At 46.0% G+C, this 15672-nt stretch overlaps 1 protein-coding gene across 1 annotated transcript in view; it reads left to right on the top strand.

Annotated features, from left to right (window-relative positions):
* kcnh8 (potassium voltage-gated channel, subfamily H (eag-related), member 8) overlaps positions 1-15672 on the top strand; it is a 43996-nt gene that overhangs the window by 19535 nt on the left and 8789 nt on the right. Inside the window, exons 7-11 of the mRNA XM_077009344.1 lie at positions 4351-4558; positions 6523-6774; positions 8103-8302; positions 10269-10518; positions 13392-13606. Of these exons, the coding sequence (XP_076865459.1) occupies positions 4351-4558; positions 6523-6774; positions 8103-8302; positions 10269-10518; positions 13392-13606 (1125 nt within the window). The remainder of the gene's footprint in view (positions 1-4350; positions 4559-6522; positions 6775-8102; positions 8303-10268; positions 10519-13391; positions 13607-15672) is intronic.

Here is a 15672-nt window from a genome sequence, read left to right as displayed (position 1 = left end):
CTCGTTGGGTCACTTATTGGGTCGCTAGTTGGGTCGCACTTTGAGCCTTTCATTGAGTCGCTCTTTGGGTCAACACCATCGTGGACACCAGCGCAGACTGCAGCTATTTAAAAGCAGCTCGTGTAGCATCAGTGTGTGTGATGCAGGACTACATCAGTGTGTGTGATGCGTCACTACATCAGTGTGTGTGATGCGGGACTACATCAGTGTGTGTGATGCGGGACTACATCAGTGTGTGTGATGCGTCACTACATCAGTGTGTTTGATGTGGGACTACATCAGTGTGTGTGATGCGGGACTACATCAGTGTGTGTGATGCAGGACTACATCAGTGTGTGTGATGCAGTCACTACATCAGTGTGTGTGATGCAGTCACTACATCAGTGTGTGTGATGCAGGACTACATCAGTGTGTGTGTGTGTGATGTGGGACTACATCAGTGTGTGTGATGCGGGACTACATCAGTGTGTGTGTGTGTGATGTGGGACTACATCAGTGTGTGTGATCGGGACTACATTAGTGTGTGTGTGTGATGTGGGACTACATCAGTGTGTGTGTGTGATGTGGGACTACATCAGTGTGTGTGATGCGGGACTACATCAGTGTGTGTGTGTGATGTGGGACTACATCAGTGTGTGTGTGTGATGTGGGACTACTTCAGTGTGTGTGTGTGATGCAGGACTACATTTGTGTGTGTGTGTGATGTGGGACTACATCAGTGTGTGTGTGTGATGTGGGACTACATCAGTGTGTGTGTGTGATGTGGGACTACATCAGTGTGTGTGTGTGATGTGGGACTTCATCAGTGTGTGTGTGTGATGTGGGACTACATCAGTGTGTTTGATGCGGGACTACATCAGTGTGTGTGTGTGATGCGGGACTACATTTGTGTGTGTGTGTGATGTGGGACTACATCAGTGTGTGTGTGTGTGTGATGTGGGACTACATTTGTGTGTGTGTGTGATGTGGGACTATATCAGTGTGTGTGTGTGATGTGGGACTACATCAGTGTGTGTGTGTGATGTGGGACTACATCAGTGTGTGTGATGCGGGACTACATCAGTGTGTGTGTGTGATGTGGGACTACATCAGTGTGTGTGTGTGATGTGGGACTACATCAGTGTGTGTGTGTGATGTGGGACTTCATCAGTGTGTGTGTGTGATGTGGGACTACATCAGTGTGTGTGTGTGATGTGGGACTACATCAGTGTTTTTGATGTGGGACTACATCAGTGTGAGTGTGTGATGTGGGACTACATCAGTGTGTATGATGCGGAACTGCGTGAGATGAGTGACATTTACTAAGTGCAAATCTATCATCACAGTCGTAGGGATGGTGTAGGGTCAAAAGCCATAGAAACACATCTGTAATACGTCTAGAATACATCTGGAACACATCTGGAACACATAGCTAACAAACGAAAGAACATGACAGCTAAGAACTAAACAGAGAAACCAGGGAATCACTAAAGATGAAAGAAAATACATACAAGAAAATGAATACAAGAAACAGACTTGAAATGAGCAGTTATACAATGAAACCAGACCAGTCAGAAAGCACACTGGTACACACGACCCCAAAACAAAAAGCAGGGCATCACCACGGGAACAGTAACACTCGAGGAGAGGTAGCAGAGAAGATTCCCCTAGAGCCCTGAGTAACCCAGTGTCCCATATCTTCCATCACAGCACAGTGGAGCTTTTCCACTGCTAGCCCTGTCACCTGCTAGCCCTGTCACCTGCTAGCTCTGTCACCTGCTAGCCATGTCACCTGCTAGCCCTCTCACCTCTTAGCCCTATCACCTGTTAGCCCTCTCACCTGCTAGCCTTATGACCTTAGCTAAAAAATATCAATAATGCCCTAAATTTTTTTTATGTGGATTCTGTTCCTCCATGCTTAAAAGCATGTCATCAGTGTACTAGATGATGACAGAGGAATACAGGATGTGCCCATCCTGAGAGAGATGCTTCCTGAGTGTCTGGTGGTAAATGGCTGAGCTGTTGTGAAAACCTTGAGGTAATCTGGTCCACTCACACTGCACATCCCCTACAGTGGATACAAGCCAGGGCACCTCTCAGGGGTCAGTGGAACAGACCAAAAACCATTAGCCATGTCAGCGACAGAAAGGTAGCATTGAGTAGCAGTGGGTAGGGTTGCTATTGACAGTAATTGATGGATCAGCAACCACCAACTTTACCCACCAAAAAAGTGCCATAAGATGATTTTAGGTCCTAGGCAGGATCAGCTCAGGTGAGAAAACCTAGCATTAACCACACCCCCAGCATTAACCACACCCCCAGCATTACCCACATCCCCAGCATTAACCACACCCCCAGCATTAACCACACCCCAGCATTAACCACACCCCCAGCATTAACCACACTCCCAGAATTAACCACACCCCCAGCATTAACCATACCCCCCAGCATTAACCACACCCCCAGCATGAACCACACTCCCAGCATTAATCACACCCCCAGCATTAATCACACCTCCAGCATTATCCAAACCCCCAGCATTAAGCACACTCCCAGGATTAACCACACCCCCAGCATTAACCACACTCCCAGCATTAACCACACCCCCAGCATTAACCACACCTCCAGCATTAACCAAACCCCCAGCATTAACCACACCCCCAGCATTAACCATACCCCCCAGCATTAACCACACCCCCAGCATTAACCACACACCTCAGCATTAACCACACCCCCAGCATTAACCACACCCCCAGCATTAACCACACCCCCAGCATTAACCACATCTCCAGCATTAACCACACCCCCAGCATTAACCACACCCCCAGCATTACGGACTCTTACGGTCCTGACCCAAGCTTGTCTATTCAACCATGATATCGGTACGACCTTTTATAAATCGTGCGCCTCTCAGTGATTGTGTCCGTCTCTTCGCTCCGCAATGCGCCCAGCCTCACACTTACCCTAGCATTAAGGTGGTGTTTGATGTTTTTGACCCAAGTGCGATACATTACGATAACAGGCCGGGTGTAACAAATTAACATGCACACGTAACCACAAACGTAACCAAACCTACAGGAAGTACATATATGGACATAACCAGATGCAGACCACACACATAAATTCTGGTTGCTTCTTTAATTGCATTATGTTTTTAAAAGTCCTACACCTAGGAGTAAGTGTTGGACTTAGAAGACACTTAATAAGAAGTAAGCTCTGTACCTCGGAGTAGGCATTGTACCTAGGAGCAGGTGTTGCACCTAGGGGCAGGCGTTGTACCTAGGGGCAAGTGTTGTACCTAGGGGTCAGTGTTGTACCTAGGGGTCAGTGTTGTACCTAGGGGCAGGCGTTGTACCTAGGGGTAGGCGTTGTACCTAGGGGCAGGCGTTGTACCTAGGGGTCGGTGTTGTACCTAGGGGCAGGCGTTGTACCTAGGGGTAGGCATTGTACCTAGGGGTAGGCATTGTACCTAGGGGTAGGCATTGTACCTAGGGGTAGGCATTGTACCTAGGAGCAGGCATTGTACCTAGGGGCAGGCATTGTACCTAGGGGCAGGCGTTGTACCTAGGGGCAGGCGTTGTACCTAGGGGCAGGCGTTGTACCTAGGGGTAGACACTGGACTTGTTACTGGTTCAGGTTTCATTTGGATGAGTAAGGTCCTTGGCTGCACTCTGGCCCTCGCTGCCCTGCTGCAGATGCCTTTGTGATTGGCTAGAAGTGAAGGAGCGGTTTCATGCTTATCCTCTTATCCATGCATTAACCACACCCTCAGCATTAACCATACCCCCCAGCATTAACCACACCCCCAGCATTAACCACACACCTTAGCATTAACCACACCCCCAGCATTAACCACACCTCCAGCATTAAGCACACCCCCAGCATTAACCATACCCCCCAGCATTAACCACACCCCCAGCATTACCCACATCCCCAGCATTAACCACACCCCCAGCATTAACCACACACTCCAGCATTAACCACACCCCCAGCATTAACCATACCCCCCAGCATTAACTATACCCCCCAGCATTAACCACACCCCCAGCATTAACCATACCCCCAGCATTAACCACACCCCCAGCATTAACCACACTGGGGGTTAATGCTTATCTGAGTCTGAGGTGATGATCATTCATCTCTCTAAGAGCCCAAGGCCTTCACTGTTCTCACTTTTCATTTGAGTCTGAATAAAATCAAAGATTTTTGTTTAAAAGGTGAGAATGCTTGTGTAAGTCCTCCAGTACCTTACCGTACTATATTTGCATGTAAAGAAGATAAAGCATTGGACCTCCTCTTAATAAGCCTTTCTCTGCCTGTGCCGTCCTGCTATGGTGGAGTTCTGGGTTAACGGTGCCCTCTGTGTGGCAGGTGTCGGTGGTGCACCTGCTGAAGACGGTGCGCCTGCTCCGCCTGCTGCGTCTGCTGCAGAAGATGGACCGCTACTCCCAGCACAGCACGGTAGTGCTCACCCTGCTCATGTCCATGTTCGCCCTGCTGGCCCACTGGATGGCCTGCATCTGGTTCATCATTGGCAAGAAGGAGATGGACCGCAACGCGCACACCTCCTGGGATATAGGTGAGACAGGGTTAACCTTAACCCTAAACCATAACCCCAACACTAACCCTAACCCTAAACCCAACCCTAACCCTAACCCTAACCTGGGCGCTGGCATAGAAGTACATACACAGCACATTTACACATTGATTTCCATTTTCAGCATTTAGAAGATCACTTTTGGGACTTACAAACATGCTTTGTCATCTGCTTAAAGATCGCATCCTATCTCATACAAATAGGCTAAAGCCAACTGTATCTAGGCTAAGACACTGCTAGATACAGAAGTCAATGCTGATATGTAGACAGAGAAATTACCACAATTGCAGTACTAAACAAGCGCAAAGAAGCGGAGATTCTTAAACACACATCTGTGTGGCTGCTTAGATGATATATCTGCTCATTCATCTCTTATACTGTAATATCACCAGCAGTGCTGCTACACCTCACAGCACTGGAGCTGCCGTCTCATCCAGGATCTTCTCTTCAACGCCACTAATGTGAACTTCATTGATGATTTTCATGGACTGGTTCCCTTCATGTGTTTATGCATCTCTAATCATTCTATCATCCATCCTTGTCAGGGAATCATTCATTGTCACCGTCAGCCTCAGTTGTCCTATTAGGGGACTGGACCTGAACTGAATTAAATAGAAATCTTTAAAACATACAGAGCAAAAGGATGAAATTAAGATTGAGAACTAGTATAAAATGGTAAAAATGAGTGTCAACATGATAGCTGTCACAAATTCAGATTATCTGAATTATAGTTATTGAGAACATATACAGCAATAAATATGGAGTGACATGACAAGCTTGCTTTGGCAATGTGAACCTGGGCACTCAGTCTGGATTTAAACCCCTCTGGAAAATCAAATAGATTTTGAAAAAATAATGACATTAATATCCACTCTGAGTTAATCCAGCACAGGTATAGTGGTGTAAGATGAAGTGGGTGGACGATGGGTGGAGGACGGGTTGAGGATGGGTGGAGGACGCCCTGCTCCCTCTCTTTGAACTATAATTGGGCTGGGTTCACAGGGCCGTGGTCAGGCGCGGAGCAGCGGGCGAAGCGTCCTGTCCCACTGCCATGAGCACTGATACGCAGCTCCACCCACGCTCTGCTCCGCCACCACCCTCAGGCCCTCTCCAGAGGGCAGTTACTATAGCAACAGTGGTCTGGAAATTTTGTGCGCGGGCCAGCGAGTAGGAACAGGTAGACCACGGGCAGCCAATTAAGGAGAAGCTGTGTTACAGTGTAACTGTGGATCTGTGATGAAAACGAGGGCTGTGTCCATGTGGACGCGTCCCAGACCTGAGTTACCACGTGATCACGTTCAGCTGGAGCTGGGACTGCAGCGAGGGTCTCAGCAGTATTACTCTGTTATACTCTCCATTGTCCTAATTGGACATGTGGTGTGATGTCCATAAACCTTTACACTTATGAAAAAGAGCTCTGCTTGTGCAGAGACAAATCAGAAAACCACACTGACTGTGGACTATGGACACATTGAATCTATTATATACTATATCAGTGAGTTCTTGAAACCACATAAAAACTGCAAACTCATTTACACAAATTTTCAATTTCAGAATTTAAAAGATCACTTCTGTGACTTTCAAAGGTGCTTTGTCATCAGATTGCATCTTAGCTCATACAAATAGGTAGTATAACATTTATTTGCCAAGTTATTCCGGACTGAATGACACTGTACATTTGAAGCAGAAAGCAATACATAAGTTGAGAAATGTTACAGGATGTGCAGCCTAACTGGACACAGTGACGTTTTAAACCTTACGGGCCCCAGGAAAGTATTAGCACTGGGTCAGTATTAGCACTGTTGTACCATTTCTGGTCCTTCTCCTGAGAGTCCTGAATGTCCTGAGGATACTGAGAGTCCTGAACATCCTGAACGTCCTGAACGTCCTGAGAGTCCTGAACGTCCTGAGTATCCTGAGCACCGTTTCATTGCTGGTTTCCACAGGGTGGCTGCATGAACTGGGCAAGCGTCTTGAGTCCCCTTATATGGGCGTGGTTAATGGCTCTGCCGGCGGTGGTGGGGGCGTGGCTAATGGCTCGGCCGGCGGCGGTGGTGGTGGCGGTCCATCTCTACGCAGCGTCTACATCGCCTCCCTCTACTTCACCCTCAGCAGCCTCACCAGTGTGGGCTTTGGGAACGTCTCTGCCAACACCGACGCTGAGAAGATCTTCTCCATCTGCATCATGCTCATAGGAGGTGAGAATGCACGTGTGCACGTGTGTGTGTGTGTGTGTGTGTGTAGAAGGTCATCGCTGCTGTTGGCTCATGGTTATGGTCTATGATCATTATTTTCCTGAATGGTACTACTGTCCAGAAGGCGGTGGAGTTCCTCTACTGCCTTTACACCAGTACAATTCCCACAATACTGAAAGACACAAACTCTGCTTCACAATGAAATGTACAGGAGTAATCAAACTCCACCTACATACAGCATCTCTGTGTATTCACATAGGACAAAGGGACATCAACTGCTCTATGGATGATGATACTAATTGATTAATTACAAACCTCCACACACACACACACACACACACACACACACACACACACACACACACACACACACACACTTGAAGTCAGAGCTATAATGCTCCTAAATACCTTTATGAGATGGACAAAATATGTATTAGACCCATTGAGATATGTTTCTGTTAATGAAATTCATGTGCATGAATTTGGTGAATGTGCAGAATGTGAACATGCGTGTATGCGTATATGTTTATGTGTGCATTCGTGTTTGCGTGTATGTTTATGTGTGCATGCATGTATGCGTGTATCTTTATGTGTGTATGCGTGTATGCATGTATGTTTATGTGTGCATGCATGTATTATATGTAATGTACATACGCATGTGTGTTGAATTTAATTGCACGTGTATATGTGTGCTAAATGTAATTGTGTGTGTGGGTGTGTGTGAGTGTGTGTGCTGAATGTAATCGTGCATGTGAGTGTGTGTGCTGTGTGTAGTCGTGCATTTGAGTTTGTGTGCTGAGAGTAATCAGGTGTGTGTGCTGTGTGTAATCAGGTGTGTGTGCTGAATATAATCTTGTGTGCTGTGCTGAATGTGAACGTGTGTATGTGTGTGTGTGTGTGTACTGAATGTAATCGTGCATTCATATATTATATATATAATCATGCACATGCCTGAGCTGAATGTAATCATGCACTCATGATTACATGTGCTGAATCATACATGTGGGTGTATTTTGAATGTCATTCTAAATGTGCATGTGTTAATATTACCATGAGTGTGCATGTTTGTGCTAAATGTAACTGTGCTGAATGGAATCATGCATCCACATGTGTGCTGAATGCAATTGTGTGTGTGAGCCTGTGCTAAATGTAAGCATTCTTGTGCATGTTTGTGTTGAATGTAATTGTGTGTGTGTGTGTGTGTGTGCTGAATATGATTGTGCATGTCTGTGCTAAACATAGTCATGCGTGGGCATGGGTGTGCTCAATGTAATCATGCGTGTTCATGTGCGTGTGATGAATGTAATTGTGCGTGTGCGTGGTTGCCACAGCTCTCATGCACGCTCTGGTGTTTGGGAATGTGACGGCCATCATCCAGCGTATGTACTCTCGCTGGTCGTCGTATCACACGCGCACTAAGGACCTGAAGGACTTCATCAGGGTGCACCGCCTGCCCCAGGGGCTGAAGCAGCGCATGCTGGAGTACTTCCAGACCACCTGGTCCGTCAACAACGGCATCGACTCCAACGAGGTAACCCTGCCACTGGGCTGAGGGGCTGTGGGACTGAAGGGCTGAGGGGCTGAGGGACTGAGGGACAGTGGGACTGAGGGACTGAGGGACAGTGGGACTGAGGGACAGTGGGACTGAGGGGCTGAGGGGCTGAAGGACAGTGGGACTGAGGGGCTGAGGGACAGTGGGACTGAGGGGCTAAGGGACAGTGGGACTGAGGGGCTGAGGGACAGTGGGACTGAGGGACAGTGGGACTGAGGGGCTGAGGGACAGTGGGACTGAGGGACAGTGGGACTGAGGGGCTGAGGGACTGAAGGACAGTGGGACTGAGGGGCTGAGGGACAGTGGGACTGAGGGACAGTGGGACTGAGGGGCTGAGGGGCTGAAGGACAGTGGGACTGAGGGGCTGAGGGACAGTGGGACTGAGGGGCTGAGGGACAGTGGGACTGAGGGACAGTGGGACTGAGGGACAGTGGGACTGAGGGACAGTGGGACTGAGGGGCTGAGGGGCTGTGGGACTGAGGGGCTGAAGGACTGAGGGACAGTGGGACTGAGGGGCTGAGGGACAGTGGGACTGAGGGGCTGAGGGACAGTGGGACTGAGGGGCTGAGGGACTGAGGGACAGTGGGACTGAGGGGCTGAGGGGCTGTGGGACTGAGGGGCTGAAGGACTGAGGGACAGTGGGACTGAGGGGCTGAGGGGCAGTGGGACTGAGGGGCTGAAGGACTGAGGGACAGTGGGACTGAGGGGCTGAGGGACAGTGGGACTGAGGGGCTGAGGGACAGTGGGACTGAGGGACAGTGGGACTGAGGGACAGTGGGACTGAGGGGCTGAGGGGCTGAGGGACAGTGGGACTGAGGGGCTGAGGGACAGTGGGACTGAGGGGCTGAAGGACTGAGGGACAGTGGGACTGAGGGGCTGAGGGAATATAGCAACACTATATCAACTCTTGCTTTATTTTTAAATTACAATAATAACAACAAACAAGGTACAATAATCATTATAATAACAATAACTATACTAATAATTATTACAATAGTAATGTAGAGAGAGAGAGAGAGAGAGAGAGAGAGAGAGAAAGGGGGAGATAGAAGAGAGAGAAGGAGAGACAAGGAGAGGTAGAGAGAGAGAGGGAGAGAGGGAGAGATAGAAGAGAGAAACTATCTGCAGACTGTCCTTGAGCTCCAGAAGCATGCAGGAGATGGAATATAAACACCAGGCTAAATCACAGAGTCATGAATAATAGATGCAGTGACTGATGGGAAGAGCAGGTGAGACATGGGGCAAGAGAAACATGAGTGTTCTGCTTATGGATGATAGACAGATGTCACTCAGGCAAAATGAAAGATGGAACGTGAGTGGGAAGATAGAGGGATGAAGGGCAGTGAGAGGACAGTGTAAAGAACCTAACTCTAGACCCTAGACCCTAACCACTAACCCTTGACCCCTAACGCCTATCCCCTAACATCTATCCCCTATCCCCTCATGCCTATACCCTATCCCCTAATGCTAATCCATTAATCCTCTACCCCTGTCCCCTACCCCCTATCCCCTAACCTGAAACAAAAATACAGTGGAGCAGTATGGAGAGATGAGTGCCTGCTGGTAATCTGAGGGGTGAAATGTGTTCTGTTTCTGTCTCTGGGTGGCAGAGAAGACAAGTACAGAGTCATGCTGTGTAATCACAGAGCTGCTAGACAGACTGTATGTTACTCTGCAGTACAACTTTCACATTATTACCGTTTATTAACACATTATTTTGATATGGTGATTGTACAACCTCTCACTCTCTCTCTCTCTCTCTCTCTCTCTCTCTCTTGCTCTCTCTCTCCCTCTGTCTCTCTCTCTCTCTCCCTCGCTCATTCACATTACATAGTAAATTATAAAATGGCTGGCTACTCATTCTACGTCAGCCCTAAATGAGGCTTTAATTCCTGTGTGCTGTGTACAGCTGTGTCTCTGTCTCCCTGCTGTTTCCTGTGTTCAGCTCCTGAGAGACTTTCCTGATGAGCTGCGCTCTGACATCACCATGCACCTGAACAAGGAGATCCTGGAGCTGGCGGTGTTCTCGTCTCTGAGCCGGGGCTGCCTGCGCTCGCTGTCTCTGCACATCAAGATGTCGTTCTGCGCCCCAGGGGAGTACCTGCTGCGGCATGGCGACGCCCTCCAGGCCCTGTTCTTCGTCTGCTCCGGATCCATGGAGGTGCTCAAAGATGGCATGGTGCTCGCTATACTGGGTCAGTCCTCCACCTGGAAACACACACGCGCACAAGCAAACATGCACAAACACACACGCGCACAAGCAAACATGCACAAACACGCACACACACAAGCAAACACGCACAAACACACACACACACAAACAAACACGCACAAACACACACACACAAACAAACACGCACAAACACACACGTGCACGCACAACACACACAAACATACACACGCACAAGCAAACATGCACAAACATGCACACGCACAAGCAAACATGCACAAACACACACGCACAAACACACACGCACACAAGCACATGCACAAACACACACAAACACACACGTGCACAAGCAAACATTCACAAAAACACACATGCACAAACACGCACAAACACACACATGTACAAGCAAACACGCACAAACACACACAAACACGCACAAACACACACAAACACACATGCGCACAAGCAAACACACACAAATACGCACAAACACACACACGCACAAGCAAACATGCACAAACACGCACAATCACACACGTGCACAAACAAACTGCACAAACGCACAAACACACCTGCGCGCAAGCAAACATGTACAAACACGCACAATCATACATGCACACAAGCAAACACGCACATGCACATGTACAAACAAGCACACACACAACGAAACGTACACACACAAACACACATACACACAACCAAACACATACACATGCACTCACACACAAACAAGCATGTACACAGCTTAAAGTCACAGATTAAAGTTAAAATCTTTATTTTACAATGTTGCAGTCTCTAAGACCCAAGCGCTGGTACTCCTGTGTGCATACTCATGTGGTCTATTTACTGACCTGCTGCTGCCTTACACTCATGTGGTCTATTTACTCACCTGCTGCTGCCTTATACTCATGTGGTCTATCTACTGACCTGCTGCTGCCTTATACTCATGTGGTCTATCTACTGACCTGCTGCTGCCTCATACTCATGTGGTCTATCTACTGACCTGCTGCTGCCTTATACTCATGTGGTCTATCTACTGACCTGCTGCTGCCTTATACTCATGTGGTCTATCTACTGACCTGCTGCTGCCTTATACTCATGTGGTCTATCTACTGACCTGCTGCTGCCTTACACTCATGTGGTCTATTTACTGACCTGCTGCTGCCTTATACTCATGTGGTCTATTTACTGACCTGCTGCTGCCTTATACTCATGTGGTCTATCTACTGACCTGCTGCTGCCTTATACTCATGTGGTCTATCTACTGACCTGGAGCCCATGGTATACAGAAGCATTTCATAAATTGACCTGTACTTTTTACAGTTAGCAAACTGTTAAACTGTTAAACTGTTAGTTTAACTGTTAGCAAAGCAGCTAATTGTTTAGCAACTCATCTTCAGATTATTCTTCTTGTACTTAATAATTTCAAAAACCTGACACTCAAACTTCAGCCCAAGAAACGTGAATAAGCACACATACAGTCATGTACTCAGACTCAATAGGCAGTGCTTTCCTTTCTCTGGGCTGTGTGATTGTTTTGGACACAGTGACTGATACATCTCTTTAATTGACGTCATTCAGCCATTCACACGTATGTTTGCACAAGTGATGCCAAGCATGTAAGACAAACATCATGGGCCTGGGCTAGAGGATATCAATCCTATAATGTTAGAGGACATCACTCCTATAATGTTAGTGGATATGACTCCTATAATGTTAGAGGACATCACACCTATAACGTTAGTGGATATGACTCCTATAATGTTAGTGGATATTACTACTAAAATGTTAGTGGATATCACTCCTATAATGTTATTGGATATTACTCATAAAATGCAGAAGTGCCAGCTATGTTTAAAATGTTTAATGACACAATTCAATTAATAGACATGATACGCTGTTAACACATCGTTTCTTAGAAATGCGCAGGTGATGCATTTCTTCTAACGGGTCACTCTCTCCATGAAACTTCACACACTCTGCAGGTACTCAGGACAAAGCTCTGGACGTATGAGGAGTCCAACCATCCTGCCAGTCACTGCATGTGTGTGTGTGTGTGTGTGTGTGTGTGTGTGTGTGTGTGTGTGTGTGTGTGCGTGTGTGTTGCTCTTTGTGGAAACTAAATAGTTCCATATAATAGGAAAACAAAAATGTATTCTTTCAATGAAAATGTATTTAAAAATCTAAAATATGTCAGTTACTGTATAGGGTTTGTGCAAATGTGTGTATGCTTGCATGTGCACACATTTGTGTGTGTGTGCATGTGTGCATGTGTGGATATGTTTGCTTTCCAAGAGTAATGACGTTTGACAGGAAGCACACCTCACTGGCAATTGTTTCTGACCCAGTGTCCTACTGACAGAGGAAGGTGTTGTCTAACCCTGTTGTGTTTAGTGTTTTGTTCAGTGTTGTCTTTAGTGCTGTCTTTAATGTTGTATTTTGTGTTGTCTCTAGTGTTATCTCTAGCATTGTCTCTTGTATTGTCTGTAGTACTGTCTGTAGTATTATTTGTCTTGTCTCTAGTATTGTTTGTAGTTTTGTCTCTGGTGTTATGTAAGTCTTGTGTTGTCTCTGGTACTTAGTTAAGTCTTTATATTACATGCCCTCTGTGAGGATGAAATTTAGGAGAAATCATAATCAAAGAACAAATACACCCAAGTGCATTACTGAGAGGGTGCATATATAAATTTAAATATTATATTATATTGTAATAACATTTGAAAAACTGAATGAAGTATCACATCATGTCAACACTTTTTCAAACCTCAGTGTGTGTCTGAATACACTATATATCCTGTGATTCTACTTATGATAGAAACAAGCTTTATAATGTTTCTATTGAAATGACACATAATTGTGTGTGTGTTTGTGTGTGTGTTTGTGTGTGTACCCACACAGGAAAAGGGGACTTGATTGGGGCCAACTTATCTGTGGAGAACCGTGTGATAAAGACTAATGCGGATGTGAAAGCTCTGACGTACTGTGACCTGCAGTGCATTAATCTCAGAGGCCTGTACGAGGTGCTGGACCTGTATCCGGAATATTCCCACCGCTTCGTCCAAGACATCACCCACGACCTCACCTACAACCTGAGGGTGGGACTGGACATCCATGTAAGACAATACTGACCTTGTTAGCTCCAACTGGCTTCAGGGTTGCTGAAAAGCGCTGAGAGGAAGCTTGTCCATTTTAAAAACAGAGAAACAGCTTTGTTGTTTGGTTTTGAACTAGAACTAGCTGATCTATTTGCTTGTGAGCAGAGCTGACCTATTTGCTTGTAAGCAAAGCGAATCTATTTGATAGTGAGCAGAGCTGATCTATTTGCTTGCACTTTTTTTTACATTTCACTTCATTTGGTGAAAATGCTTTCACTCATTTTAACTGATATAAAATATTTGTCATTGACCTGACAGTCCTGAATATCACTGACCTGACAGTCCTGTGCAGCAGAGGGTGTAGATAGACCTGACCCACACCTCTAACCCTAACCCTACACACCCACCTGAGGGAATTGTGGTCCAGTTCATTACAGAGCAATGTGAGTTAGTGTGAGTTTGTTTGTTTAAATGATGGTGTAGAGTGGAGGCTGTAGGTCTCCCTGGCTGGTGCAGTAATTGGAGAGTCCAGCTGACAGTGAGAATGGACCAGAATGGATGTTTTTATTCCAGCAGAAACCTTTAAAACCTCCATGAACTTGGCTGGTCTTGATATTTCTGTTTGTGGATTCATATAAACAAAGTTTAGCTTTTACTTCCATTACTTAATGTTCACATTCTGGATCACATGGCTTTCCTAGAAAACGTTCTCCAGCAATTATAGACTGTATGTTGAGATGAATGTTGGAAGATTTACATTGAGAGACACATTGGGAGATTTATACTGTGATGGCATGCTGCTGATCTTTCTGAGGAACAGAAGGTCATAATTACAGCCAGCATGTACACCACAGCACTTAAGGCACTGACTGAAGTGTGATGCAGACAGCTCACTGCCTATGGACATTACGGTGGCTGGTAAGCCCTCCCTTCAGAATAATCTTCAGAATAATTTCAGCAAACTATTGGATTATACTGTTGGTTGGCATAGAGATGTTATGTATTAATGGTGAACCTTTTTAGTTTTATAGTTTTATAATCTAGGAATGGTAAGAGGAAATGGCTGAGTATAGCACTTTAGTAAAATAACCAACTATGTCTTGATAAACTCATGTGCTGTGGTAAATTCCCACCCATCCTATCACATAACGTCTACCTCCCAAGTACAGTTGTAGCTAATAGACCTCCTGTTGGATGTAAACTAACAGATCTCCAGTCTTTATGGTTTAATAGATGTACAATACTGATTATATTGAGATCTGCTGTTGAAACTAATCACCTAATTGAGCTCCTCTGGAGTTTCTTGATTAAAAATCCAACAACGAACCAACTCATGGAAATTTTACTAAGGAAAATATGTAAATCATATTGCTATAAGTATGTGATTGTGACCCTGTGGACATCAGTAATATAGCAAAGAGGTTTTTAAGTGTGTGTTTGTGTCTCTGGGCATTATTTATCAGCAACTATCCAGGTTAGCCAGCAAGTCCTTGGACCCACAGGTGGATTCCCTGTTTCCTGTCAATCAATCCCCACTTTTCTGCTAACAGCTCTGGGCTCAATCCCTTAACGACGATCCATCTCCTAGCTCATTTGCCTAATGAGAGGAGCTTAAGAGCACTACAGCATCCAAACAGCATAGATAGAAAGAGAGAGACAAGAAGAGAGAGAGGGGAGAGGGGGGAGAGAGAGTAAGAGGATAGAGTGAGAAATACAGAGAGAGAGAAAAGAAGAGATGGGGAGAGAGAGTGAGAGGGATAGAGGAAGAGAAAGAGAGGTAGAGAGTGAGAGAGGGAGGGAGAAAGAGAGAGGAAGAGAGAGAGAAAGCAAGAGAGAAAGAGAGAGAGAGAGAGAGAGAGAGAGAGCAAGCTAATTGAAGTTCTGGTTGAATGACTGTTTTGGAGAAAGTGCCACTCTTTCAGTTACAGTCAGAGGATGCCTGAATTATTCATCAGAGAAAATGACCAAATTAGTCCATGAAAATATTTTACTGCGTAATTAATCAGTGAAAACACTAAGAACAGGCAGGCTTTCAGGCCTTTTCATGTTTTTCACATTCTGGTATATTTTGGTAGTTTTCTAAC

This window comes from Brachyhypopomus gauderio, chromosome 6, assembly GCF_052324685.1.
Source record: "Brachyhypopomus gauderio isolate BG-103 chromosome 6, BGAUD_0.2, whole genome shotgun sequence".
NCBI lineage: Eukaryota > Metazoa > Chordata > Actinopteri > Gymnotiformes > Hypopomidae > Brachyhypopomus > Brachyhypopomus gauderio.
Note: the sequence above shows the minus strand (reverse complement) of the source record. Positions and strands in the feature narration are given on the sequence as shown.